General features: G+C 52.6%; 12 protein-coding genes across 12 annotated transcripts; 7 read left to right on the top strand and 5 right to left on the bottom strand.

Annotated features, from left to right (window-relative positions):
- The first annotated feature begins 44 nt into the window (after positions 1 to 44).
- On the top strand, positions 45 to 814 carry BU25DRAFT_129484 (uncharacterized protein). The gene has a single exon (XM_033700488.1). It carries the CDS (start codon positions 84 to 86, stop codon positions 582 to 584), a length of 501 nt encoding a protein of 166 aa, XP_033559152.1. The 5' UTR covers positions 45 to 83; the 3' UTR covers positions 585 to 814.
- A 230-nt stretch (positions 815 to 1,044) lies between these two features.
- Positions 1,045 to 2,052, top strand: BU25DRAFT_474477 (uncharacterized protein; the record flags this gene model as incomplete). The annotated part of the gene is made up of 2 exons (XM_033710907.1): positions 1,045 to 1,486; positions 1,522 to 2,052. 2 exons carry the CDS (start codon positions 1,045 to 1,047, stop codon positions 1,659 to 1,661), a joined length of 582 nt encoding a protein of 193 aa, XP_033559151.1. The 3' UTR covers positions 1,662 to 2,052.
- A 989-nt stretch (positions 2,053 to 3,041) lies between these two features.
- On the top strand, positions 3,042 to 4,758 carry BU25DRAFT_347206 (SPRY-domain-containing protein; the record flags this gene model as incomplete). The annotated part of the gene is made up of 3 exons (XM_033703142.1): positions 3,042 to 3,456; positions 3,511 to 3,816; positions 3,869 to 4,758. The coding sequence occupies 3 exons, from the start codon at positions 3,042 to 3,044 to the stop codon at positions 4,756 to 4,758; spliced, it is 1,611 nt and encodes a 536-aa protein (XP_033559150.1).
- A 426-nt stretch (positions 4,759 to 5,184) lies between these two features.
- On the top strand, positions 5,185 to 6,287 carry BU25DRAFT_450366 (uncharacterized protein; the record flags this gene model as incomplete). Its single annotated transcript, XM_033709693.1, has 2 exons — positions 5,185 to 5,371; positions 5,536 to 6,287. The coding sequence occupies 2 exons, from the start codon at positions 5,185 to 5,187 to the stop codon at positions 5,796 to 5,798; spliced, it is 450 nt and encodes a 149-aa protein (XP_033559149.1). The 3' UTR covers positions 5,799 to 6,287.
- A 390-nt stretch (positions 6,288 to 6,677) lies between these two features.
- BU25DRAFT_450365 (Cas1p-domain-containing protein) lies at positions 6,678 to 10,103 on the top strand (the record flags this gene model as incomplete). Its single annotated transcript, XM_033709692.1, has 3 exons — positions 6,678 to 6,977; positions 7,213 to 9,676; positions 9,900 to 10,103. Exons 1-3 carry the CDS (start codon positions 6,841 to 6,843, stop codon positions 10,101 to 10,103), a joined length of 2,805 nt encoding a protein of 934 aa, XP_033559148.1. The 5' UTR covers positions 6,678 to 6,840.
- Positions 10,104 to 10,712: 609 nt separating this feature from the next.
- On the top strand, positions 10,713 to 11,497 carry BU25DRAFT_129390 (uncharacterized protein). The gene is made up of 2 exons (XM_033700486.1): positions 10,713 to 11,270; positions 11,323 to 11,497. Exons 1-2 carry the CDS (start codon positions 10,978 to 10,980, stop codon positions 11,345 to 11,347), a joined length of 318 nt encoding a protein of 105 aa, XP_033559147.1. The 5' UTR covers positions 10,713 to 10,977; the 3' UTR covers positions 11,348 to 11,497.
- On the bottom strand, positions 11,472 to 13,098 carry BU25DRAFT_129454 (uncharacterized protein). Its single transcript, XM_033700487.1, has 2 exons — positions 13,045 to 13,098; positions 11,472 to 12,950 (listed from the first exon to the last, which is right to left on the bottom strand). Exon 2 carries the CDS (start codon positions 12,914 to 12,916, stop codon positions 11,690 to 11,692), a length of 1,227 nt encoding a protein of 408 aa, XP_033559146.1. The 5' UTR covers positions 12,917 to 12,950; positions 13,045 to 13,098; the 3' UTR covers positions 11,472 to 11,689.
- Positions 13,099 to 13,295: 197 nt separating this feature from the next.
- BU25DRAFT_413124 (amidase signature enzyme) lies at positions 13,296 to 15,643 on the top strand. Its single transcript, XM_033706961.1, has one exon. It carries the CDS (start codon positions 13,475 to 13,477, stop codon positions 15,329 to 15,331), a length of 1,857 nt encoding a protein of 618 aa, XP_033559145.1. The 5' UTR covers positions 13,296 to 13,474; the 3' UTR covers positions 15,332 to 15,643.
- On the bottom strand, positions 15,469 to 16,486 carry BU25DRAFT_460776 (uncharacterized protein; the record flags this gene model as incomplete). The annotated part of the gene is made up of 2 exons (XM_033710385.1): positions 15,469 to 15,587; positions 16,078 to 16,486. 2 exons carry the CDS (start codon positions 16,484 to 16,486, stop codon positions 15,469 to 15,471), a joined length of 528 nt encoding a protein of 175 aa, XP_033559144.1.
- A 506-nt stretch (positions 16,487 to 16,992) lies between these two features.
- BU25DRAFT_373186 (pseudouridine synthase-like protein TruD/Pus7) lies at positions 16,993 to 19,464 on the bottom strand (the record flags this gene model as incomplete). The annotated part of the gene is made up of 2 exons (XM_033704033.1): positions 16,993 to 18,890; positions 18,940 to 19,464. 2 exons carry the CDS (start codon positions 19,462 to 19,464, stop codon positions 17,031 to 17,033), a joined length of 2,385 nt encoding a protein of 794 aa, XP_033559143.1. The 3' UTR covers positions 16,993 to 17,030.
- Positions 19,465 to 19,690: 226 nt separating this feature from the next.
- Positions 19,691 to 22,213, bottom strand: BU25DRAFT_398083 (glycoside hydrolase family 55 protein; the record flags this gene model as incomplete). The annotated part of the gene is made up of 1 exon (XM_033704894.1): positions 19,691 to 22,213. One exon carries the CDS (start codon positions 22,211 to 22,213, stop codon positions 19,871 to 19,873), a length of 2,343 nt encoding a protein of 780 aa, XP_033559142.1. The 3' UTR covers positions 19,691 to 19,870.
- Positions 22,214 to 23,792: 1,579 nt separating this feature from the next.
- BU25DRAFT_129302 (PLP-dependent transferase) lies at positions 23,793 to 26,185 on the bottom strand. Its single transcript, XM_033700485.1, has 7 exons — positions 26,023 to 26,185; positions 25,842 to 25,957; positions 25,273 to 25,714; positions 24,748 to 25,154; positions 24,259 to 24,559; positions 24,189 to 24,203; positions 23,793 to 24,142 (listed from the first exon to the last, which is right to left on the bottom strand). Exons 2-7 carry the CDS (start codon positions 25,913 to 25,915, stop codon positions 23,894 to 23,896), a joined length of 1,488 nt encoding a protein of 495 aa, XP_033559141.1. The 5' UTR covers positions 25,916 to 25,957; positions 26,023 to 26,185; the 3' UTR covers positions 23,793 to 23,893.
- Between the last annotated feature and the right edge of the window lie 404 nt (positions 26,186 to 26,589).

The following is a 26,589-nucleotide window of genomic DNA, read 5'->3' as shown; positions in this document are numbered from 1 at the left end:
GAGACAGAGTGCAGTAGGCGATATCTGAGGCGACGACGTGTGGCTTCTTCGAGCTGTATGCCCTGCGGAGGGCAGGCGCTGAAATGTCAAGTGCGCCGACCCACACCCGCCTGATTGGACTAGGTGAACCGCAATCAGTCCTCAGACCTGTGCTGCTACTCATCGTTTCTTCGACACACCGCCTGCACCCTCGACAAACACTAGAGGGCCTCGAATGCCTCTGGAAGTGTACGTACTGCAGCGTTGCGCAGCGTAGGGCTCACCGAACGGTGATGACACTTTTGACGTGTAGCAGATTGCACGTTGCACTGCACCTGCACTGTCACCCAAGCTTTGATCGAATGTTTGACTTCATGCGGATCCTTTCAAAACTCCAGGTCATTTCATCTCTTCTTCTCCCAAGCAGCGCAAGCATCTGTTGGTCACGCAACTTTTCTTTGGACTCTCCATGGGTTGACTTCGCAGCTCTTTCCTCTTTGGTGGGGGTTGCAGCAGGTGCAGAAGTGATTACATTCAGACATGAAGGAAAAAAAGAGCCTCATGCGCAACGAACAAACGGATCAAAGCGCACGCTTGAGCGCTAGGTGCATTCTCTCACCTTGACTGGCGTCTTCGCCGTGGTCAGAACCCTATCACATCAGAAGTATGATGCGGTCACACAACAACGGTCAAGTCCACCAAGTGACGTCCTGATCGAGACAGCACCCTCCTGACGACCCAGCTGTTTCTTGTCTAGTTTTGCAGCATTTCGACAAGCAGACGGCGTCTCACACGGGAAAGAGCTTAGATGAAGGTATCCTCACGCTGGTGTTGAGAAAGTGGTGAAGTCAGGATCGTTGCGGTGCTCCTCTGCAATCACGCAACATTACAACTGCTGTGTGCAAGCTCGATCGGAGAACATTCCACGCAACTGCGTTTAATGGCTCCAGGCTGTGCAGTCCTTATACCAAGGCGCCAAGTAGAAGGCTCAAAGATGTCCCACCAAGCATTTCGTCGACAGCACATCTCACGCCAAAGTCCAAGACACCGTTCTTTCGCGTACAGATGGGTGAAGAGCAACATAAAGTCGCTTTGAGTATAGTGTGCCCAGCGCTCGTGCTCTCCATCAGTCATTCATTGTTACGAGGTTGCAGTGGAGAGCAACAGGACTCCCATGGAGGCGATCGCTCTCGCGCCTCGAAACGTATCACGGCTTCGTATATGCCAATGGACAGCTCGGCAGGGCCCACTTACTCGTCGGTGGATGACTTGTTGCGCTACTGGTGCGTTGTAACACACGACGACTGCACTGCTCTGTCCACATCGACGGCTCACAGGAAGTACCCTCAGGTGCTTTCGCCCCTCCACCGTGAGTGTTTCGGTTGGAAAGCAGGACGTGCAGATCCTGAACTCGTCTACATCTTGGTCAACAGCGTGTTTGGAGGGTTAGACGACTTTGAGATGCAGGTAGAACAAAAATGCCCAAGCAACAATCTAAACGACAAGGGTAATTGTACTACCTGTACTCTGACGATCAAGCAGTAAATCTGCAAGGCATGCATATGACTTGCAGTAATCTTGCAAATAGCTCTGCAAGCAGCCGATGCAGGATGCCACAACAAGCAAGCAGCCCCACGTACCAGCCTTTGAGTCGCTCCGTCCGTATGATTACGGTTCACTGATATCAGATTATTGCATGTCTGCTGAGGAAGCTCTCCTTACTTGTGGTTAATGCTCGTTTACTTTCTTACCGGATTTTGACTGCTACAAATCATTCTCCAGCGTCGATGACAACGTTATGAAGCCCTATCTGCGCATGTAGACCCGTGTCAGTAAACTTGAGCTGAGTAACCGGGGTTGGACAGCATTATTGGACATGTATCCTGGAGACCTAGGGTTCTGCAAGGCTGACATTGGGTCTCGGCCACTGTGCTTGTAGCGCAATCTCGAAAAGCTGTGCGGAAGTCGAGTTCGAGGCTGCAACCTATCACAGCGACGGCACATTGTACACGCTTTCGAAATTAATACATGATGATCATAGGGTCTGAAGTCTGTTGCCACCTTGCAGCTGCCGCAAGGTACTTCAGTGCCTCGTCAATCGAAACAGCACGCGCAAGTACCTTCAAGCGTCTATTCACACAACTATGCACGGGCATGTCTGCAATACTGGCTTCTAAACTCTGTAACGGCCCTCTGACAGAGCGTCTATTCATAGATAGCGCCCTATGGCGGCTCTGCGAATTGGTGTTTCAGATTGTGAGGTAACAAGCGGACAACTGGATGCCTCAAAGCACAAGGCAGAGCCTCTCCCGCGCGTCTACGCGTCTGCAAATGATAACAGAACGTGGTACAAGTCAATCTCGCGCTGCAAGGCGCATTGCGCAGTTCAAAGCAAGAATATCAAATCATCAAATAGTGTCTGCGTTGTCTACTGAGATGCATTGTAAAGTCGCAGTAGCTTGTAGTTGGTGAGGCCTGAATCGCTGGGTGGAGACTGACTGCTTCCGGTGGACGTTCAACGCCCGTAGCGGCCCTGATACACTGGTTGACGGACTAGGCTGAAGCTCTCTCTACCGCTCCTGCGCACTCTTACTCTCTGTACCACTGCAATTCGTTGATCGCCGGCGGCTCGGAACTCCTGGCAGTGTTGCGGATCTTTCAGTCCTAACGCCAGGACATAAGCTACGATCGCGGGTTGGAGGTGGCAAAGCAGGCAAGACCAGCCAAGCAGTCAGGCACTTGCAGTCTCACGCAGTTTCGCTGTTCACGACACACAACACTCATCGGATCGCTCGTCTTCTCTTCTCCCACACCGTCGCACTCCTTTCGCCAGCGAGTGCACATCGAGTTCGCCCTCTATATCGCTATCTCGTCGCCGGCGACTCCCGCGGACTTACTTGCGTCACCAACCACTTCGATCCCCGCCGCTAGATCGACGCATCGCCAGAACGGGCTCCTTTACCAGCACCACGAGCGCCGCTGCGCCTGCTGGCAGTGCCTCTACCTCGTCGCAATCCTCCCGCTGTTGAACAGCACCGGCTGCAGACACCCCGCGCGCCATCATGTTGCCGCAAGAACCACTGCAGGCCATCCTGCCGCCCACGACGCTCTCGAGGTCGTACCTCCCAATCGATCATGCTTCATCTGCGACACCTACTGTGCTCGCCGAGGCCGCGCACGCTCTGCACCCATCGCCCAGTGATGCCGTACGGATAGCACGCTACAACAACAATGGCCTGGGTTCGACCGCGAAGGGTATCATGATTGGTGTGTTCTCGGTACTCGGCGCTGCAGGCTTCTGCTTCCTCGTCTTCGCCATTGTCTACTACTTCCGCTACACGCAACAGGGTCGCGTATTCCTCGACCGGATAACACGACCCGGGGAGTATGATGATGAGCAGCAATTCGCCAAGGAGGAGGCCGAGGCGCTGGAAGAGATGGACGACCTGCAGAGAGCCGAGTACCTGCGAGCGAAGGGTAAGAGGCGTTTACTGGTTGTGTCGCCAAAGAGCGTTTACTGACGTACATCAGCTTTCGTGCAAGTCAACCCGCCCGAGTCCGTGCAAACCGACATTTCCCTGTCACAGTTCCTCGCAATCCAAGAGAAGGGTGTTTCAGCATGGGAATTCGAGCCAGAACTCGAGATCGCCAATTGCTTTGTTGAAGGCCGAACCGAGATTGAGTTCTTTGATTCTGAATGCAGCGTCCAAAGCAACCTACCGATACCGAAACAGAACGAAGTGTACTACTGGGAGGCCAAGATCTACGAAAAGCCGGAGAACACAAGCATTGCAATTGGCGTCACAACTAAGCCGTACCCCCTGTTCAGGCTACCAGGTTCGTAGACCAATGTTTAAGCTCATTAACTTGTATACTAATCAATATGCAGGCTACCACAAGTCTTCGATTTCGTACGGATCCAATGGTAACCGACGCTACAACCAGCCCTTCACACCTTCCGCGTACGGACCAGCCTATGTTCAGGGCGACGTTATTGGAGTTGGATATAGGCCTCGCACCGGAACGATCTTCTTCACCCGAAACGGCAAGAAACTCGACGATGTTGCACATGGCCTCAAGACCCAAAACTTCTTCCCTACCGTTGGCGCTCAAGGACCTTGCCAGGTGCATGTAAACTTCGGACAGATGGGATTCGTCTTCATCGAAGCCAACGTGAAGAAATGGGGTCTTGCTCCGCAAACTGGCAGCTTGGCTCCTCCACCACCGTACGGCAGCGAACAAGGATCGATTCTTTTGGACTCTGGTCGCGAAGGAATCAGAGAGGGCATGGCTGGCAATTACATTTCTGCAGGTTATGGACATGCACGATCTAGTGGCCAGCAAGTGCGTCTTGGACGTAATCAACCCACAAGCCCTGGTCCTCAACGCAGCCCCACTGACATCTCCCTGGCAGCTTTCAGCCTCGTGGACTCCAATGAAGACATTGGCGAAGGGCCCAGCGCAGAGGCTAGCAACACACACGATATGGCTCACGAGACTGCTCGCGGACTCGGATTTCTACAGCCTGGAGAGCTTCCACCAGAGTACACCAGCCCTGTTGGGTCACCAAACCTTGAAGCCGGCCAACACATGCGCGACTACTGGGAAGAACGCGAGCAAGCCTCGCTCTTGCAGAACCAACAACAAGAGCCGGAGTCTGAGCGGCCCCTACCCAGCTACGACGCTGCGGTTGCCAACGCGCCCCAACTTCGACAGCCCACGATCCGTGTGCGAAGTGCTACTGAGACGTCTCGCACACATCGGGGAGGTCGGCGATGAAATATCATCATTGTATTTTCCAATAATACTGTTTCCTGTTTTCATGGATCTAACTATACCCCATCTCTTAGCATATCTCCTCTCCACCAGGTATGAGAGACGTCGCAATGTACATACGGGGTTCGCGTTTTTGAAGCTACGACTTTGGCTCGAGCTGTTGGCGTTTGAAGCGAGCGAGCATTGAGACGCTGTTGCACGATTGGCATTGGGACTTGACTGGTTGGGTTGAAAGGATTGCACCTCCACGGCAGATATCTCATTTTGGTGCTTTGGGCAAGACGGCGTTATGGGTCTCACAAAGAGCGACAACCTGTCTGAAAGCACGATACTTTGTCAATACACACATTCCTATGTTCACGCAAATCTGCAAGACTTCGATAAGAACGTGAGTCCCTACACACAAGCGGATCAGGGCGAACACAAGGTATGTCTCGACGGATAAATTGCGAAGTCCGACACATGGATCAGGCGGCTCCGCACTCAAAGATCGTCGCGGTGTTGTTCTTGTCTCGTACAACAGTCACTTCGTGTAGAAGCAAAAGTGCATCCAGCTCAAGGTCTGCAGATACAGCAGCAGATCGAGCGAGGCAAGAGACCGGCCTACAGTATACGTGTCTGACAAACTTCAGAAGTCACCCTCTCATTTCGGTGGCAGCGAAGTTTGACATTACATGTTATCAACTTGTTGATGATAGCACTCAAGCCACGCAGCTCGCAACAAAGTTTTCTCGGATTCACAGATTACATCATCAAGCACTAACTGGATTTGATCTCTAGCGCGAGTGCCCGGCTATCTCAACCCTCTCACGCTTCGAAGATGGACATACCACGCCGCCACGCCCGTAGCAGGGTACTCCATCATCGGCACATTCGGCGCGGTCGTCAGTCAAACCATCGTCATCGGCATGTCCAACGTGGCTGGCGCAACGAAGAAAAGCGCCATGGCCGCAGCTATCTTTGTGGCGTATTGTGTGGGCAATATCGTTGGGCCGCAGCTTATCAAAAGTCAGACTAAGGCCCAGCATTACCCGGAACTGTAGTCCAGGCTGATTATCTGCTATTGTATTACGACTGTGGCCGCAGTGGCGCTGTGTGTGTTGCTGTCGAGGGAGAAAAAGAAGAGAGAGGGTCTGCCGGTCGATGAGGATAAGAGATAAGGTAGCGTTCATGGACTTGACGAATAAGGAGAGTAGGTACTTTAGGTACGTGTTGTAAGGTGGACTAAGAGTGTTAAGAGATGGAATGAGCGTGTCCTCGGAAAGACTTTGATGATCATGTGTATGTACAGTGGTTGGGGTGTATGGATAGGGTAGCTTGAGAATGTTGGAGCGATATGCGCGTGGGCAGGACTGATATACGAGCCTGGAGTGGGTCGGGGCTACAACGAGGTGTTCTATGACTGGTGAAGAGTTGTTGCTACCCGTTGGCTGAATTGCGTGAATCTAGCCTTACATTCTACCTAGTGTTGATGCCCGTAGCATAAGAGAGGTAGAGTGAACTGCCAAGAATACAAGTTACTTTACCGACATTAGAATATAATCTTATCTTAATCTTATCTCATCGTGACAGCTACGGGAGATCAGCGATTTCAGTGAACATCGGCTGAGCCTTTAGCTGGGTTGATATAACCCAACTAGGGCCTGAGCCATGTCAGTATATCTCCTTTGGACCAGGAAGTCTTCTGGTTTCCAATCGATCTGCAGTGTTGTTCAGCCTTACCAGTTACTTTTGCTTGGGAATACGAACGAGCTAGGGCATGCAAGGGCGTTTGTTCTTGACGCGCCGCGTCGGCCCGCGGCACGTTCGTATCCAGCATCATGCTTGGTACGATTCAGGTACATCGTGCCTTAACCCATTTATACCTCTCCATGGGATTGTAATTCACGCTATGTCTGGTGTCTTGTAAGACGTTCATCTTTGCGGCGATGGCCCGCTTATCGTTACGTCCCCCCTGTGACGCGCTCCACAGATTGCACGTCCCACAACGCGTCACCTTGGCCAGCCGGAAAGCAGCAGCACCTTCAACGTGGAAGTGACGCCCATAGACAAAGCAAGCAGCGCACATGTGGAGACGCAGGCAGCATGGATACTCCACTGTACCCCTGCAGCTTGCCCTGCCTCTTTCGCCTAACATGTCTTCTGTGCTGTTTGCTCTGCGAAGGGCACGCGACCACTTTCAACACCACGACGGCCTTGACAACGGCCTTGACAGGACGACTGTGGGGAGTTTCGGTGCTACACAGGTCATATGAGCGATAAGCATGCTGAAATTTAGGCTGGTGAGGCCTGCGAGCTTGCAGAATGCGTGCAGTAGGGTTGCGCTGCTGCTTGTGCTAATTGTTGTTTGCACAAATGTGTATCGACGACTGGTCCATGGTACGGCTTCTCGCACCGCCTACGCCCCTCCACAGCTCACACTTGTACAGACAAGGCCGACCTATACCACTGCTCAAGGTTGCTCCACCAAGGCCAATGGCTCGACTCGCCCGACCGCAGCCCCGAACGCAAGCCCTTCCAGAATTGGCAAGTACCAGGTTGCCTCTTACACGACTACACGACGTCCGAGATCGCCGATTGCAACGAGGATGGCCAGATACTGTTTGTCGGCGACACGACGGTGCGACAAGTGTTCTGGGCCGCAGCGAAGAAGCTGGATAGTGGCTGGGTGGGTGACAGACAGCAAGAGCTGGACAAGCATGAAGACTTACACCTAGAGAAAGATGGCGCAAGGTTAAGCTTCCTGTGGGACCCATTCCTGAACAGCACTGGGTTCAGGGGAGAGTTGAAGGCCTACATGGACAGGAACAAACCGGACAACAGCCTGGAAGATAAGAAACTGCAGCCGAGCGACGGCAAGAGGAGGTCGGTGCTGCTCTTCATCGGTGGTGGGCTTTGGCATGCTCGGCATCTGGGTGATGACTATCTTCTAGCTTTCAACCACGTGGTGGATCGTGTCGCAGCAGTCATGTCCACCACGCATGATCGACTCACGTCACCAGCAAACATACGAGCGCATGGCACCGATGGAGTGGACGACCAGATCTTCTTTACGCCGGTTCTGGATCCGATGGTCGACCGATTAAGTCCGTCTCGTGAAGTTACCATCACGCAGAGCAAGATATGGGCTATGAACGACCATCTGCAGCTGTGGTCTAATCGAGGGCTCAACGTGCCCTGGGTCTACCGAGACATGACCGCGGATTGGCCCCAGATGGTCAGCGAGAGTGGTCTGCATGTTACAGATCGTGTTGCAACTCAAATGGCAGACGTCGTGCTCAACTATCGATGCAATGCAAAAGCTGCGCAGAAGAATGGCTATCCGTTTAGCAGGACTTGTTGCAGCGCTTATAGGCCAGCCAACTGGGTTCAGATCCTCGCGACCATCCTTTTCGTACCTCTCGTTACCTTGACAGCCTTCAGTCGTTTCATCCGCAGCCCAGATCAGAGGCCCACAATAGTCGTATTGACTGATGCGCTTGCCGTCTTCATGCTTGCTGCAGTGTATTGCTTCATCACCGATAGAACCCACGTCTTCGACAAGATCCCGAAGGAGTTCGCTAATATCGACTTCCGGGTAATGCTAGGCGTTGCTGTCTTGGTATGCCTTCTCCACGTTCAGAGCATTTCATCGACCATTACCAAGAGCTGGAAACGTTCACCAGAAAAGACTGTTCGATCAGTACCCTTCCTCCCACGGGAACAGTCTGATGAGTTCAAGGGGTGGATGCAGATTTATGTCCTGGTGTACGCATACACAGGCGCTGCTAACGTCATGGACTTCTATGAGGTGTTCCGTGTCTTCATTGCACTTTACCTCTTCCTTTCCGGTTACGGCCATGCGACTTACTTCCTGCGGACGAACGATTTCTCTGTCCAGCGTATCCTGGGCGTTTTATTGCGCCTCAACACGCTGCCTGCCCTGCTTGCACTTGCAGTGGACAGGCCGTATACCTCATACCATTTCGCGCCGCTGGTGACCTTCTGGTTTCTTGTCATGTTTCTGACCCTCAGGATCGGCCAGCCTTGGAACGACTGTTTCGGGCTGCTACTCGTCAAGGTCGCACTTGTGGCGCTGCTCACAACAATGTTCATCCATGCTCAAGGCATCCTCGAGATGTGGGCTTCATTCTTCAGCATTGTCCTTCGAGCAAAAATTGATGTAAACGACCTGCGTTTCCACCTCGGCGTGGACAAGAACGTCATCTTCATCGGGATCATCGTTGCGGCACTCCACGTCAGAGTTCGTTCGGTGCTTCGAACCCCGTATAAACAACTGGGTCTCGCAGGCTTTATCGTCAAGCGATACTACATCCTTCACCAGACTGTGCTCGTTGCACTCGCAATCATCACCATTCCCACATTCTGGGTCAAGACGCGACGGTCAGAGACCAAAGGCGACTACGACTGGTGGATGCCATACATTGCCTGGCTCCCCGCTCTCTCCTTCGTGATCCTTCGTAACGCGACTGGCTTTTTACGAGCGCGGTATTGCGCATCGTTTGCTTGGCTCGGCCGCATATCTCTCGAGTTGTATCTGCTCTCCCAGCACATATGGCTCGCTGGCGACAACAAAGGTATTCTCCGTGTGGGATTTCGGTATGGCAGCGGTACATTCCTGGGTGACAAGTGGCGCGATCTAGTCGTCTTGACTCCGGTCTTCGTGTGGTTGGCGTGGAAGGTGCATGAGGCTACGAAAGTGACAACCACATGGCTGTTGTATGGTCAGAGCGCGACTGTAGATCGAGAGCAAAGTGGAAGAGCTGCGAACGAGGACGTTATAGAATTGCCTGGATGGCACCGTCCAGATGGTGACGTGGCGGATGAAGTAGAGAGCCATCGCCGTGCCCAGCAAGGTGCGCGCAGGAAGATGCTAGCGAGAGTGGGCGGTGTTGCTGTGGTCCTCTGGCTTGCAAACCTCGTAAGTTTCTAAGGAAGTCATTGTCCTGGCTTCACTGACAAGTTCAGCTATATCCTTGAGGCAGGATGCACATCAGTCTCTTCAGATATTGCATCTGCTCGAGCAGCGAAATGAACTGCAGCACTGTAGCGATCAAGATCTTAAACGCATATATAAGTAAAATGCGCAAAGCATACATCAAGATTGTCACTGATCGACAGCAAGAGCTCTGTCTTCTCCTTAGATATATGTGGGTCAGTACGTCTGCCAAACTGCCATGCACCTTGCCCCAAACCCAACGATCCGTGCTGAACGACATGTGATGGAACAGCCGGACTTAGACCGTTTCAGATCCCAAGAACCGCGATTAACACGCTTGAACGTGCGAAGGATCAAAGTGGCTGATCTTAATTCGGCAAGACATACATATGAAGTTCGTGTTTGCTGACGAGCGCGGGCTGGGAGGGGACACGTAAGCAGTTGAACGGCTCACCATCACTACAACCACTTCACAACAGTCACAACAGCCACAATGTCTGCGCAAGAAGCGATGTAATAAACAGCTCCACACCCCAAGGCACACACCGCGCCTGAAACAAATGACTAAATTCCCCAAGACATACACATGCACTCCAAGCCCGGGACAAGCAGCACGTTCCCGTTCCCCGTGTTCAGCGCACCCGTATTCGTCAGCATAGCCACGCCGGACTATCCGCAACCAACACCCACCCGCAACCACCAAACAGCAACGCGCCCGAGAAAGTACGTTACGCGTACGTGACACTAAAGAATGCTGTTTCTGCTCGAAAAGTGGGTTTGCGCAGACATCGGGGTCTTGAAGATCTTGGTACACGTGGTTTGTGATGTTTTGTGAGTGAGGTGACCAATGGGATGCGGCTGTGAAGGCCCTGAAGCCAGTGATCGTAAAGTCGTCGTGACACGAAACGTCAGGACAAACGTTGGCATGTGAGGGATGCAGAGTGGTTCATAAAAGGCTGCGCTGCATGTTTGGTAACTTTATTGTTGCTGGGTTTGCCCAAGTTGTTGTTTTTTGTGCGACCTATTCCCGTGCTGCCGGATATCGAACCCAAGGCTGCCATCGAGTGTGCCCGCGCCTGCAACCGTAAGCCCGAAGCTGACCACCATTGGAGAAGCGAACGACACCACTTCCGGACGTCCCGCACTTATACGAGCGTCAACACCCAGAGTGATAGGGGTGGTTTGTGACCTTACACTCGACTGCGACCACTTCACAATTGTGATATCCAACTCCTACCATCATATACTGCTGCCGACAGTGACGCAGTCACACCACCGCAAACATGTACCTCGACAAAAGAGACAACATGGGCTTCCAGGTCGCCCCGGCGCTCATCATCTTCCTCGTCATCCTTGGTGCTGGCGCGCTCGTTGTGTGCGGTTTCGCAGTGATGCGCTTCTGGGGTGGGGATGAGGCGCAGGATACCAGTTATATGAACCGCTCCGTGGAGCAGGACCGGTATATGAGGGAGGTTCGGGAGAGGACGTGGAGCAAGCTTCCAAATTACTACGTTCAGAGACAACAGTACGACTCGTCGGGTCGAAGTAACCTGCCGCATGAGGGGAAGAGTGCGAAGTATGTGGAGTCACGCGCTGGATGTACGGACGGTATGCTGACATGAGCGCAGTGCGAGCAACGCTACGTATGGGTGAGGACAGTGTCGAAGGGCGATGGAAACCATGTTTCGAACGAATATGTCGACATTATCCCAACGACGAGCCACGAGCCACAGAACCGCGAGCATCTGCAGTAAAAGTACTGGCGATCTGTAATGAATTTATGACTCTTGGCGTTACCGGAAGGCACGGTTATGGTCCAAATGGGATGTCAGTCGCTACGAACAGTCTTGCTTGCGACGCTGAGTGCGTTCCGTGGTTGTTATCGCTACTTGGAGGCTATGATGCGCACGAGATTTTGGCTTCTCCAAGGTTGCGGCGTTCCCGACGCAGACTTTGTTTTATGAATGAGTCGTTCGCTCTTATAGCCGACAGATCTCATGAACAGACCTTGGGACGGACAAGAGCCATAGATCGTAAGCTCTCCAGATCGGTGCCAACTCTGGCGGCTGGCCAGGCGATCCATTTCCAGTTGTTAGTTCCAATTACCAAAGCTGCTGTTGCTACCAAGTTGGCAGCCGATCCATCAAGCCACCACAACCCTTCCACTTCTGCGTGCAAGATTCCATAGTGAGCCACAAGTACCCAAGCTTCGATGCACTGCTGCTCAAGTAGACTTGCGAATGCAAGAGAGCATTGGACTGAGAAATGAAATATCGATGTCCAATCGAAGGACGGCCCAGAGGATGAGTGGCTCGAAGGAGCGGTATCTAATAAGCTCCAGACTATCGCAAAGGATCCGCATAGACTCTGCCAGGTCTGCCGAAGTGTATCGAAGTGATCTTCGTAGGATCGATGGGTGTTTGACCACATTGACTCTAAGATCCTCAAACGTTTTTCCTCGTCGAGATGTGCGTTTGTGACTGGGATGGCAGCAGACCACGACTCGCGCCGCACCACGGAACGCAGGGGACCATCTTGGAGTTTGCTCCAGCCAGGCACTAAGATCAGTTGAGCTCCTCGTAAAGTCCGTAGAGCGCGGCATACGATTTGTACTGCTTCGGAGACCGTCATGTGCGCCGATAAAGGAGTGTAAGGATCCGCGTGCTTCGACCCGACAAGGCTGCGACACTCATTCCTGGCCTGGAAAGTATTGAACAATGATATCGCAGTGGAAAAAGCAAATAGAGCTTCAACGTTGTCGCTGGTAACTTTTCGGACTTCATTCATATATCGCATCAGACCTGCATTTAGCTCCAGCGCTGCCATGTTCTGATATCCTTCTCTTGCATCCGCAGAATCTAAGGTCGTTGATAGATGCAGAGCTGCAATAGCCAGAACCCCGTGAATCACGAAGTCATGCTTTAGTGCCATGTCTGGTATTGCTGTACACCATGCTTGCTGAGGTGTTGTACCGAAACCCATTGTTGTGACAGTATTGCTCGAAAAGTGATGAAGAAGCGTAGCAGCATAAGGGCGGATCGACTTGGGTAGCCGACTCAAAATATCTTGTTGTAGAAGCACATTCGTAAAGTGAGGTTCTGTTGGTGATAGTAGAAGAGCGTTGGGCTGCTGATGCAGGTTTTGAACATGCTTTGTAGTTGGGCATACTGCTGCGTCGAAGGTACGGAGACTACATATGTAGTTGCGCTTCTGACAATTCATGCAGCCGCCTTGTGCTTCGTCACACTACTTGAGCCTGTTAGCATTCACTCAATTGTTGAGTATCATCCTCACGTGCAAACGCTCGCATCGTAGACACGATATGAATCCAGGCGTGGGGGTCGGCATACCTTGATTCTTCGTTGCCTGCAGTTGGTGCAACCTGATTTCGACTTGCGATGGTACCTCCGCGCACACATGGCGACACATATGTGTGGACTTGCTGTGCCGAACCACGATGGTGTTGTTGGAAGGATGATAATCCTACGGAAAGGAGCGAATGAGGCTGGCGGACCCACTTTTTTGTTCGGGAAGGCTTCAGTCGCACCACAGAAGCGACGCTCCAACCTCAGCCTCGCGCTTTCGTCATTCATCATCACGCCTCAAGATCGATATTCAGGCCTTTCTTGAGATGCTCAGTAACCTGCACCTCATGTTCCTTCCCTTAATGGACTTTGTCCTCCTGCTTATCAGGCCCGCCTGAAGTGCGGTAGACTAGATTGCAAGGTTCAGCCCCCAAATGCAGCATTGGTTCGATCAGGCATGCGTTGAGCTGCATACATGCATGCAGGTACAAGTACGATCGCAGTCGCCGTCATTGCGACCCTTCTGTATTCATCTCACTTCCTCGACCTGCTCGATACGATGTATCGAAAGACTGCCGACATCACCATTCTAACCCTTGCATTTGGCGCACTCGCGCAGTATAATGCGTCGAACATCCTCAACGTTGACCCACTCCAACAACCGTATCCGTACCACTTTCCGCCTCAAGATGCAGCAGGTACTCCGGCCTTGTTTCCGATGCCCACTTGTCAAGGGATTACGCTCGAAGAAGCGACCATAGATCAGCTATCGGGCTACATGAGCAATGGATTACTTACTTCTGCGCAACTTCTTCGATGCTACCTGAGAAGGGTCCAACAAGTCGATGAGTATATCAATTCCATTATCGAGCTCAATCCAGATGCTGAAGATATTGCTGCTGCATTGGACGCCGAGCGAGCGGCAGGTCATGTGCGCGGACCACTGCACGGCATACCGTTCATCGTCAAAGACAACATTGCAACGAAGGATCAGATGGAAACAACATGCGGGAGCTGGGTGCTGTTAGGGAGCGTTGTGCCAAGGGACGCCCACGTGGTCGCAAAGCTACGACAAGCAGGTGCACTTTTGGTGGGCAAGGCAACTCTGTCAGAGTGGGCTGACATGCGATCGAACAATTATTCGGAAGGGTATTCACCAAGAGGAGGTCAAACAAGAAGCGCGTATAACCTCACGCTGAACCCCGGTGGAAGCAGCTCGGGCAGTGCAGCAGCTGTGGCCGCGAACATTGTACCGTTTTCTCTGGGCACAGAAACAGATGGAAGCGTCATCAACCCTGCAGAGAGGAATGCATTAGTCGGGATCAAGCCAACAGTGGGACTGACTTCACGGGCCGGAGTTGTGCCTGAGAGTGTTCATCAAGATAGCGTAGGCACGTTCGGCCGAACAGTTCGCGACGCCGCATATGCTTTCGATGCTATCCATGGTATCGATACCCGGGACAACTACACCCTTGCTCAGGAGGGCAAGACTCCACCTAGCGGCTATTTGCAATATCTAACAAACAAGTCTGCCCTACAGAATGCGACGTTCGGGATCCCATGGGACAGCTTCTGGATCTACGCGGACGAAGAACAGCAAACACAACTCTTTTCCATCATTTCAGCGATCAAGGCTTCAGGAGCAACTGTAATCAACAATACCGAGATACCCAACCGCGAGCTAACCGTGTCACCCGATGGCTGGAATTGGGACTTCGGAACCACACGCGGCTACCCTAACGAATCAGAGTACACTGTTGTCAAGGTTGACTTCTACAACAACATCAAAGCATACCTCTCTGAGCTTGAGAACACGAACATTCGCTCCTTAGAAGACATTGTAGCCTACAACTATGCTAACGACAGGACCGAAGGCGGGTATCCCTGGCCACGAGGCGTTCCAGCATTCTACTCTGGCCAAGACGGCTTTCTCGCTTCACTGGAGACAAGGGGGGTTATGGATGAGATATACTACCAGGCTCTCACATTCACACAAAAAGCCACGCGTGAAGATGGTATCGATGCAGCTCTCGCAAACAACGGACGGCCTGTTGATGCGTTGCTTGTTCCCTCAGATGTTGGTCAGTCGTATCAGCTCTCAGCCCAGGCTGGGTATCCTGTTATTACGATTCCGGCTGGTGTGCATTCGAAGTCGGGCATGCCGTTTGGTTTAGCGCTGATGGGCACCGCATGGGATGAAGGCACGTTGCTGAAGTGGGCTAGTGCGATTGAAGATCTGCAGCTCAGCACTGAGGGCTTGCCAAAGAGAACGCTGCCGAAATGGTATGGGTACAAAGAGAGAAACATACCCGTCCCGTTTCTAGATCCATAAGCGGTATAGGTCTCTATCCTTGGGAAAACAGACACCCTCTTTGTGCGAGTGGGCCGTGAACGAGGAAGTCTTGTGGAGATACTTTTGATCACGTCAATTTCGGTCACATATTAGAGCACCTCAGATTCTCTCAGACTCTAGCGCAGTTCTGGATAGTCAAGATCATCTGCAGATTCCAGCGCTTCACCGTCCATGATCCCACGTACGTAGGCATCATCGACAACGGCAAAGTAGCCATCTTGCAAATCGACCTTCCCTTCCAAAACAGGCATTGTATAAGTTCAAGTGAACAGTCAGGTAATCCTGTTTCTCTCGATCCACGTGATTCGAAACGCTCGAGTCCATTGTCCAATCTGGCACAAAGGATGGTAAGGCGAAGTTTGGTTGATGCTCAGTCCTGAGATAGCTGAGCACATGCAACTTCTTGGTGCGACTGAGCAACGACAGTACAACATTTCCAAAAACCGACTCAATGGGAAACGTGTAGTCAGGTTGACAAGGTCGGTCAAAGAATCTTGATGCAAGTTCGATGCCTTCAGACACTTCACCGAGCCATATCGCCACTGTAGTAGCCTGGGTATAGATTGAATGAATGTGGAAAACCTGATGAGAGCGCTCTTCATTGTTGGACTGGTCGATTCTTACTGTTTTAGTAGCCCCTCTTTCCCTTGCAAGATCGCCCGCCAGGTCCCCGCCATGATCCGCGAGTCGATTCTGTGAAACCCCTGTTCCTCCTCGGAAAGTACCGATGTCTGCATCGTAGCCAAACATGTATGTGCGGCAATCAGGCATATCTTCCTTCAGCAGGTCGCTCGGCCAATGTACTTTGGCCTTCTTGCTGTACCACGTGGAGTGTGAGTTTCTAGTCAGACCATGAACGAATACTATGTCAGCCCGTGCTTTCTTCGAATCGTACACCCTCTTCAGGCTCAAATTGGCATGTACGCTGAGTCTCGGAAGCCGCTGGTTCAAAATCCCCGCTCCTCCAGTAGTGTCATTGTTGCTGAACTCGCTCCTGCGGTCTTTGGCCTTGTCGTCCAGTCCTCCAGGCAAGTTTGACGTATCTTCTTCCGATGAGTAGTCCGCTCGTAGCACTTGTTCCTCGATGCGTTTCCTCTCGGAACCCTTGATGTGTTTCTTGACCTTTTCCCACATGTTGCTCTGGGGCCTTGCGTAGTCTTCGGTGGTCAGGCTGAAGGCAGTCGAGAGGCAAAAGAGGAGTAGCCGTGGTTCTCTGCGCGGGTGTTGTACCAATTGGCAGCGATGGTAACTTACGACATATATTAGCACTCGCACACTTCGCCAAGGGCTTCGTCATTTCCGTTTTACTTACCCTGTCTTACAGCGATCAAGTTGTAGAGTCCTTGCGCGTGCTGCAATATCAGGCGAGACTGATCAAGAGTACCGCGCAGAAGTTCAGAGCTGGAGGGATGCGCTAGATCAACAGAGGGTACTCGAGTGTTTGAGAGCACTGGTGTGAATGATGTCACCTGGACGATTGAACAACGGGGAAGAGTTGCGAGGATTTTGTCGACAGGTTGACCAGGCTCAGCTGCGGTCCCCGCCTCTCAGCCTTGGCTTGTAGGGGACCTCCGCGGATCAGGCTGAATCCAAACATAGTAGAGGCCAATATTGCTTTGATTTGAGTTTGGTGTGGTGTACTCGGCAGGGGCCTTCTAGAAGGATGTGTCGTACTTACCTAGCGCCCGCCCATAAACTCCGGTTTGTACGCCTTAACACCACCAGCCTTCATCAGCTCCCTCAGCGCCATAGTCGCATATTGACTGCTTCCCAGTTGAAGCTTAACAACAACCGCAATCTTCTTCTCCTCTTCTTCACCCTCCTCCATCGTCACATCCCCACTCTCCCTTTCACCCTCCTTCGCGCCCCCCCTCGCCTTCTTAATCTTATCCAAATCCGTCTCCACGAACTGCTGATCCTCCTTCGTATAGCTGTGCACCTCAAACTCCAACGGCCTCAGCGGCTTGGCCAGGAACTTCCTGTACCCGCCGCTCAGACTGACTTCGCGCCAGGAGCGGCGCATGTTGTGTGGATCCAGACCGCCGCCGCGCTCACTGCCCATAAACTCTTTGTAGAACTCGCCGATTGAGTTCTTGGGGTACTCGACATCGAAGCCAGGCTGTGGCAGCACGACGTCGTAGACGGTATACTGCCCGCTTTCAGCTTCGGTATTAGTGAGTGCGCGAGCGCGCTCAAAGTCTTCGGCTACGGCGTTTGCGTTTTCGGTGCCAGAGGGGTTGATGATGAATTCGCCGTCTTGGTCGATGGCGGTGTTGGCCGTAGATGAGGCGTTGCCGGTCTTGTCGAGGTGTTCGTTGACTAGGACGAGGTCGCCTGCTACGACTTTGTCGCCGTGTGTGGCCCAGCGCTTGCCGGCTACGACATTCCAGACGAGCGATTGGTAGGCGTGGACGTACATGAGACGGAGGGTGCGGGGGATGGTCATCAGTGCGCCTTGCCAGTCTGCTTTGCGGTCATGGCGGCCAGACTTGCTGTTGCGGGAGCTGAGATGCTGAATGATGTTTCGTTCGGCGGTGAACTTGCGGGGAAGGAGTTCCAGGGCTGCGGGGCCTTTTCCTTCGGTTCTCCAGAGGTGGAGGGCTTTCGCGCGGTTGCGGTCGTCTTGGGAGACGAGGATGTTGGAGTTGCTTGTGCCCTCTGCTGCGGCGAGTGCTACCTCGCTGTAGTTCAAAAGGTCGTCCACGGCGCCCTTCAGGTCATCCTGCAGCATCTTGCGACCAACCTGGTCTGTACTAGCTGCGAAAGACCCAAAGCGCTGGAGGCCATAATAGTTGATGAACCCCTTCTCTGAGAAGTCCCTAATGGCCTTGCCGACCACATCGTTTGCGAACGCTTGTCTCTGTATAGCATTCATGCCCTCCTCATTCTGGAACTTGCAATCTCGAAGCGTGATGGTGAATTCATTGCCCATCAAATCACCCAGCTTCAAGTCGTTTTTACGGTACTCGAAATCACCAACCGCTGCATTGAACAGCGACCTGTTGAATCCTGCGATACGTTCAGCAGTCTGACGCTTGACGCACAGTCGCTGAACAGTACAGGCGCGCCTGTCCTTGGTGCCTGCAAAAGCGAACGCTTTCGCACCACTGTTGAGCTTGCTCCCAAGGAAGCCAACAACCTCCATTGTGTCTTTGTTCTCTTTATACAACGAGAAGTGCAGGTATTCTCCACCGAGCTCTTCCCAGGCCAATTGACCACCTCTGTGCTTGCCCTGGTCTCCATTGGCTTTGTCTCCCCTCCCACCTTTGCTTTTGCGCTCTGCTGGAGGGTTTGCCTTGATTCGTATCGACTGGTCGCTCTCCATTGATGTTTCGAGGAGATTTGGGAACATGCGACGGAGTGATTTGTGCGCGTTCGTGCGTGTCTCTTTGTCGAGGATGGGTGCTGACGTGACGGCTTTGAAGGTTCTCGCCTTCGCTTCTTCGCGATTCCGTATGCTCTGCACAAGCGCTACGATCTGTTTCGTTGTGTCTTCGCCAAAGATCGAGTAAAGTAATTTGGTATCCTCCTCGGAAAGCTGCTAATTGTCAGTACAACACCCAGCTCGAAGTTTGGGGCAGGCATACCTCTTCCTTGACCTCCTTCTTCGGCGCGTCAGCAATCGCAAATGTCTCCTCCCCGTCGTTCGTCTCCTCTGCCTTAGCTGCTGGTTCAGCTTCCACAGGCTTCTCTTCCTTCGGGGCAGCAGGCGCAGCATTTGCACCATACTCCTCCCTGATCTCAATCTTCTCCTCTGGCTTAACCTCCTCACTCTCTGCCGGCGCCTCAGCCCTCACATCCTTCTTCTTCTTCTTCTCGACTTGCGTGCTTTTCAAATGCAGCACCTGACCATTGAGCCCAATCTCGTTGACCAAGAAATCCGTGTACCTCTGCTTCAACACGCCGGTGAAGCCTAGGTTATTGGGACAAATATATTCTGCGATTCCCGCGCGGACTTCGCGGTCGTAGTCGGTCTCGATTTGTGAAGGCGCATTGAGGGCAGAGCCAGGCGTGGCTTGAGGTGTGACGGCGGTGGAGGGAGTGTGGGCGGCGCTGTCGTCGAGGCGCGCGCGCTTTGCGGGTCGCGCATTGGTCTCGCGGTCGTCTGACATGTTCAATTGTGTAGAGAGGTGAGGCGAGAGGATTGGACGGTGGACGTATAGTTTCTGGAGAGCGCGAGTTGTGAGCTTTAGCGGGGAAGTTTTTCGCGCACGGCTTCGCGTAGACCTTCCCCTCCTCATATGGAGAAGGTCCTCATCATCACGAAATCATTGTGGGCCACTGAATGGAAGGGTTTTTGTGTTCAGAACGCAGATCAATTTAGATCATCTATATATGCTTAATTCAAACTCCAGCCCAGGGTATAAGATATGTTCAGCTATCCATCGCTATCGTGCCAGTTTATCGCTCGTAGCGAATGGTGAAAGTGCACAGACGAGATATCTGTGCTCAAACAAGGCCCATCGTAATGGGAAAGAAATGAACAACTACTCATGCAACATCAAGCCCGACCTCACTCTATGGCTGCGCAAAGATAGCCAGTGTAGCGCAGAAGTTGCTGCGGTTGTCGGCATCCTTGAGAAGACCCTTGCCGTTGGAGGTGATCATGTTGACGGAAGCCTTGGTCGACAGACCGAACCAGTTGACGTTAGAAGAGTTTGTGATCTCGTTAATGTGCTCCTGGCAGCTCTGGCTAGAGACGCACTCCTGGTCGTAGTTGCTGAAGAAGGAGTAGGTACCAGCACCGTAGTTCCAAATGCTGGAGCTGTCGATGACACGGACAGCCCAGGCAGACGTGGAACCCTCGGCGAAATCGGGGTCAAAGTACTTGTCGTTCTTGGTGAAGGGTACGTCGGCCTTGGGGTTGGGCTGGTAGTAAGGCGTCTCTGTCTGGATGGCGCCGTACCAGATATCCTTTGCGCCCTGGAAGTGGTACTGAGACATCTGAGAGTGCTCAGAAGCGGTGCCGACTAGCCAGACAGGACCCTGGGACTCGACGATCATACCACGACCGTTGTAGATGTCGATCTGACCATGGTCGGCCTGGTCAAGCTCGTGATCAGCAGTCCACAGCCAGACGTTCTCGAAGTAACCGCTGGACGATTTAGTGATGTGGAGCTGCATGAAGGAACCTATGCATTCAGAGTTCGCGTCGTGGGTGGCGTTGGGGTTCTTTGCGCAGTTGGAAGATTGGAGCTTGGTGCCTTCGTAACCACCAACACGGAAGTGAACGTCCCAGAGACCAGCCTTGCCAGCTTCGGCGTTAATGTTCCACTCCATCAAAATACCACCGGGAGCGGGACCCTGGGTACCGATGATAGCGTCATTCATCTCAAAAGTACCATTATCACCGGACTTGGCGCCGACTTGGAAACCGGGCTTAGGGTCGTCCATGTTGCTGAAGAATTCGCCAGTGATGAAGAACATGGGATAGACCTCACCCTGAATCTTGACGTTCTTCTCGGCAGGAATGACAACGGTCTTGGTGATAAGGTAGGCACCGTGATCGACGTAAAGGATCTCGCCATCCTGGAGACCATCAATAGCAGCCTGGATAGCGGCAGTGTCATCGGTAGAGCCATCGCCCTTGGCACCCTTAGACTTGAGGCTGACAAACTTTGAGACATCAACATCGCCGTACTGGGGCTTGCTGCGCTCGAACCAGCCATTCTCGCCCTGCAGGACCGAAGGCTTCTCGGGGCCGTTGTTAATGTCACCCTGGACACGACCTTGAGTGGAGCCAGCAGCCATAGCGTTACCCTGAGCCCAGGCCTCGACCTTGCTGCCACCCTTGACGAGGACGTTGCCAGTAGCGCCAACAACAGCTGACTCAGAGCCAGTGAAGTCAACGTTCTCGAGGATGAGGGTGCCACCAGTGGTAGGGATGCTGTCCTGAGTGAAGGAAGTGTTGACACCGATGGGAGTGTTGACAAGCTTGCTGTCAAGCATGAGGACAGAGCCAACGGTCTGGTTAGAGGGGCTGTTGGCCATGTCGAGACCGACCTTGCAGTTGTTGATGAAGATGCTCTTCATGGTCCAGAGCCAATTCCAATTCATGTATATGGCAGTGCCGCAGTCGTTGAAGGTCATGTTGCGACTGGTGAACTGCTGCGAGCCGAGGAAAGCGCCGATACCACCACCGTTGAAGGTGAGGTCAGTCATGAAACCACCGGAGCCATTGTCCTGGAAGATACCCTTTTGGTCCTTGCCAGCATCGCCTTTGGCCATCTCGAAACGGATGTTCTGGAGAGAGGTAGCCTGGGAGACTTGCCAGTGGATACCAGCAGTGGCTTTGGCTGCAGAGATGTCGATGACGAAGTTGCGGATCTGACGGTAGAAGTTGTTCTGGTTGGTGTACCAGTTGGCACCATCACCACCAGGGATGTACGGGTCAGCATCAACCACAGCCATACCCTCGAAAGCAGCAGTGGCCTTGAGAGTAGGAAGGTTGTTGATGTCACCAACGAACTGAGTGTAGTAATATTGAATGATTGGGGCGCTGACGGCGTAGGTACCAGCGGGGAAGTAGACGATGGCGGGAGTGGTGGTGGAGGAGTCGCAGCCCTCGCCGCAACGCTTACCATCAGCGACAGCTTTGTTTATGGCCTCAGTATCATCGGTTGTGCCATCACCAATGGCACCGTAATCCTTTACATTTCGGAAGACTTTGTAGGCATCCTTGTCAGCGTTGTAAGGAGCGACACCTTTACGCTCGATATTGGCGAACCAGTAACCGGAAGCTGCGGCCGGCGCAGTTGATGCTTGTGGTACTGGTGCTGCGACAGGAGCAGCTGTGGAAGGAGCGGCGGTGATGAGGACGCGCAGCGCCAATAAGAGCGCACCAGCGCTGAAAGCCACCATGATGGCTATGTGAGTTTTTTTATTGTGTAGTCGAAAAGATCGAAAAGAGCGCGAAGGCTATGAGTTTTGGCGTCAGTTGACCTGCAAAAGACGCGTGGCAGTGATCTGAGGATAGCTCAGGAATGTAGAGAAGATGGGTATAAGTATGTGGTGGAGTTGCTCAGCAACGAATGCGATAAAAGGGAAGAGTATGAGAATGATGCTCTTCAATAAAAGAATGATGAAGAACAATAAGAATTGAAGTTGGAGCAACACAATGCTGCGAGCTGACAATGCGCCTGCGTGGAGAGATGAAGACGGGAGGGCGACATTGTATAAGTACCTAGTATTGAAAGTAGGGGACTCACAATAGTAACGTTGGGGCCTCGCCAATCAAGTTCGTCAGAGCTCCTTGTTTCAAGTTTCGATTTGACGGGTCAACTTCTTCGCTCTGCGGTGCTCGACTTGTTGTGCCTAGCCGATAATACCCACTTTATACCTGCTTCCGCGGTATGGTACCACCGCTTTGCTGTCGCCTCATCATCATACTCTTGCGCTGTCTCTGATCTGAATGCCTCCTCGTCACTGTCTTCCACCTCATGATGAGGAGGCCCGGTGGTCTCGCACCACAGGTCAAGATTACCCCAGGGTCGTTGCTAGCAGGGAATACAAGACCTGTCTGTTCAGACTTCACTTACGCGCGTGAAACAGCAGGCTGTCGTGGGCTAGTCAGTGAACGCGAGGGTGCTGAAGTTGGCGATCCTGTGCCTGGCGCGACAGGGGTTTGGTTGGTGCAGCAGCCACAACCGGACAAGCGAGACCAGGCCTGAAACAGAAAGAACGTTTCGAATTCTCTTCGTAAATCCTTCTATTGGCTCTGAGTGGCTGCATGCAAATAGGCTCTTTGCGAGCGCTTCAGCGGTGAATTTGTGAACGCTGGTCGCCAGTCAAGGGCCATCTCGTACCGCAGCGGGCCGCGGCAGATCGTGCTTGGATGTACTGCGAATCGCCGCTGAAGCAGGGCGTCTGCAAGTGTCACTCGGCCGCATCAGATGCACCAACATCTCAACGGTTGTGGCTTCACACCTCGCGCATCACTCATAAGAGTTCCCATCCCGCACTTTCGCACCAAAGCGCTCTGAAGGTTGTGCACATGGCTGTGTGCGACATGTGAATGAGGTTGCGTGTCTCTCTACGTTGCGCACGACATAGGGAAGACTCATTCATACTGAAATTTGAGGGTCTAAAGGTCTACCAATCGGTGCCTGACAAGGATGATGAGGTCAGGTGCAAACACAAACATGTTTCACAGGTCCGGGGTGCCGCTTGCTGTCAAGATCGCTCCCTCCATAGCAAGCGTGGCGCGTCGATATAAATTTGAGGAAGCTGGGCCGCGCAGATCATTTATGCTTAACAGCATATTTATTTCGTATCTGTCCAATCATGATATAGAGCCGTCAGGTACGAGTTCCAATATCGCTCTTGTATTGCGGGGATAAGCAATCGACCAACGTTCCTTGCGGCTAATTGTGATGGCTCGAATGACTTATCGCAGCGATCAGGCACCGGCTGGAACTTTGTCGGACTGTCCGTAACACGCGCTGAATAACTTCAATGAAGGCGAGTGGCGTCCCTCCCCTGTTGGCTCGATCGACGTGTCGCTGTACTTGCTACGGATTCCGGTGTGGCAGGTCGGTGCGCTTACCAGAAGTTCTTTGCCTCCTGCTCTACCTGGAGTCGAATCTTGTAGCTGCCGGTAGTGTTCTGTTCGTGTTGCATCGTGCGAATTACAGTCGCAAGGCGTTCGATGCCTTCGATCAGCGCGTCCTCATCTTCCCACTTTGGACGTGTAAGTGATGGATAGGGTACAAGACTAGCAAGACTTACTGCGAAGCAGACGCGAATGTCGTTCTTAAAAGACGTACGTGGATGGTCGTTATCACCGGGAATCTGGGTTTGTGAGCTAGGAAACCGCGATGGTGGATTGTATACTTACTTCAAAGAGCTCACCCTAGGTGTGTATTACTATTAGCTGTTCCCATGACCATGGCTCCGTTTGTACGTACCTGTGCAACAACCACGTTCTCATCTTCCCTAGCACGTTCCACAAAGGCACCACCTTCCATGCCATCCGGCAAAGTGAGCCAGATGAAGTAACCACCAACGATGTCACGATCGGTTTGAGGCAGGCGGACACCAAGTGGGACCAACAGGTCGTTGATGGCTTTGATCATCGAACGATAGCGCTTGCCATATGCCGGCTGCAGTTGCTCTGTTACGCGACGTTGAAGCTCACCATCCTCCATGGCTTCAGCTAGGATGTTCGAAGTGAACTGGCTAGGGTTGCCACCTGAGTGAGTTGATCCCCTGGTACAAGTTAGTCGTCAAGTCCAGTGTGGCTGAGACAGGTCATCGTCAGCCCTAACTCAGCTCGGATCGAGCCGACTGCGCCTCGTATCTGATGTTCAGGGTCTTCGCATAATACAGAAGGCTGACAACCTACTATAGCCTTGCGGTGCCGTTACACAAGTGAGTAGGGAAAAGTCAAAACTTACACTTCTGCGACACCTGAGACAAACTTTGGTGTACCTTCACACCAGCCGCACCTCAAGCCGGGACTAGAGATCTTAGAGAAACTCATGTTCGAGACCGCGTTGCCGAAGCCGTCGGCGCCTTCCCTTTCGGCACCGCCGTCAAGGTACCGATCGAGGTCTACAATTCTAGGCAGATGGGCTTGCTCTACTGATACTGTCTCAGACTCAGAGGTAACCTTAGACGGCCATTGTAGGAAGTCGTATACATCATCTGTGATGACGAGCGCATCGTACTCCCTTGCCACTTGTAACAGCTCCTTACGCCGTCTTAAACTCATGGTCTTAGACGATGGATTTGAAAATGTTGGGACTGCGTAGATGACATGCTTGTACACCTTGGCCCAAGGCCGTGATACTGGTTTGTGTTTCTGATCGCACTGTCAGCATTTGCAAGAAGCTTCGTCTTCGAGGCAAGCTAGCAATGCAAGCTTGGCCAAGGATAGTTTATGGCCGAGACTCATTCTTAAACCCATGAGCACCACTTACTGGCTGCGAGATACCCTGGCTTGCCACTTTCTCTTCCACTTTCTTGATCTCTTTTTTGAAGTACTCAATATCTATACCTTCCTCGTCTTCTGGAATAGCGCGGAACTTGTCGTGAAATCCAGCGTCTTGGATCACGCGGAAGGACAGATGATATGCCGGCGCCACGAACCATACCTTTCTAGTGTATGATGGATCAGTAAACACGTTCAGTAAGACTGCGAGGTTCTGCGAAGCTCCTCCCGAAATTCCAATACGATCGTCGGTGATAGGATCTTGAGGCTTGAAGAAGGTCGTCAGCCACGACGCAAGATGCTTGCGCAAACGTGGGTCTCCGTGATCCGGGCCGTACTCCAAGGCAGAGAACGCAACAGAGTGGTTGGTGAGCACTTTATGGGCAGATCTATCAAGCAACTGCGTTGGAAGCAAGGAGTGGTTCGGCCATCTGTGTCGTCGTCGTTAGCAGCGAACGATGCCGGGATAGTGGGCCGCGTAATATTGAAAGAGGGTCTAATAGCACGGTGCAGGGAAGATGCAATTGACAAGTATTGTGTGGAGTGAAGCTGACGTGCCCTCTCAGAAGATTGATTAGCTTCTTTTTGCTGGTGGCCGACCCGGCGATGTTGTGCGGGGAGAAGGCTGTCATTTCCACGGTTCTGCTTCTTCTTGCAGCTGCCAATCCGGTTGCCTGGGAGAGTATCGTTTGTTGGACGGAGGACTATCGATTGCTGGGCAGGTGTCGCGTCGACTTGCTTTTGAACGGGTCAACGACCGATTACGGGGCGTTGTGGCTGGTGCGCGGCGCTGTGTCGGGCGCCTACGGTAAGAATGAGTAGAGGAGTGCGCTGCCACCGGGTGCTGTTTCAGCTGTCCAGCTTATATCAGATGAGATGGAAATGTGTTGTGAGTTGTCGAAGCCATTTGCCAGATGAAGAGAGCGACTCTGAAATGCGAGTAACGCTCATAATGGCGCAATTGAATGCGCCCTGCCTATTGACAGAGAAGCTGCTGCTAAGGCCGAAAGCGTGTACGTCACGCCGCTTGCCCACTTCGGCCTCTGCTTCGTTTTGCTTGTTGGGTGGCCGAGTATAAAAAGCAACAGTAGCACGACGCTTCAGCCTTATGCTCGTACAAAGAGTATTGGATGCGCGTGCAGACTGCTTACTGACGCTGAGGACTGGAGTCTGTCGCAGTCTTTTGGCAGTAACAGAACGTGTTGATTCAAGTGTCAGTCAAATCACCGCAAACATGACCGCGGCGTGGGTCCTGCGACCCTTGCGGGGCTCAATGGCATGCTGTAGCGAGGTGCAGGTCCCAGAG

This window comes from Macroventuria anomochaeta (genome assembly GCF_010093625.1).
Source record: "Macroventuria anomochaeta strain CBS 525.71 unplaced genomic scaffold BU25scaffold_28, whole genome shotgun sequence".
NCBI lineage: Eukaryota > Fungi > Ascomycota > Dothideomycetes > Pleosporales > Didymellaceae > Macroventuria > Macroventuria anomochaeta.
Note: the sequence above shows the minus strand (reverse complement) of the source record. Positions and strands in the feature narration are given on the sequence as shown.

What these genes read in the sequence shown, in the direction of transcription:
- BU25DRAFT_129484 (XM_033700488.1), top strand. Translation starts at nt 84, where the DNA reads ATGTCAAGTGCGCCGACCCACACCCGCCTGATTGGACTAGGTGAACCG.
- BU25DRAFT_129390 (XM_033700486.1), top strand. Translation starts at nt 10,978, where the DNA reads ATGTACCTCGACAAAAGAGACAACATGGGCTTCCAGGTCGCCCCGGCG. An exon ending in CATGAGGGGAAGAGTGCGAA is followed by an intron (nt 11,271 to 11,322) that starts GTATGTGGAGTC and finishes ACATGAGCGCAG; the next exon opens with TGCGAGCAACGCTACGTATG.
- BU25DRAFT_129454 (XM_033700487.1), bottom strand. Translation starts at nt 12,916, where the DNA reads ATGAATTGTCAGAAGCGCAACTACATATGTAGTCTCCGTACCTTCGAC.
- BU25DRAFT_413124 (XM_033706961.1), top strand. Translation starts at nt 13,475, where the DNA reads ATGCATGCAGGTACAAGTACGATCGCAGTCGCCGTCATTGCGACCCTT.
- BU25DRAFT_129302 (XM_033700485.1), bottom strand. Translation starts at nt 25,915, where the DNA reads ATGACAGCCTTCTCCCCGCACAACATCGCCGGGTCGGCCACCAGCAAA. An exon ending in CTAATCAATCTTCTGAGAGG is followed by an intron (nt 25,715 to 25,841) that starts GCACGTCAGCTT and finishes ACGACGACACAG; the next exon opens with ATGGCCGAACCACTCCTTGC. An exon ending in GTCTCAGGTGTCGCAGAAGT is followed by an intron (nt 24,560 to 24,747) that starts GTAAGTTTTGAC and finishes AACTTGTACCAG; the next exon opens with GGGATCAACTCACTCAGGTG.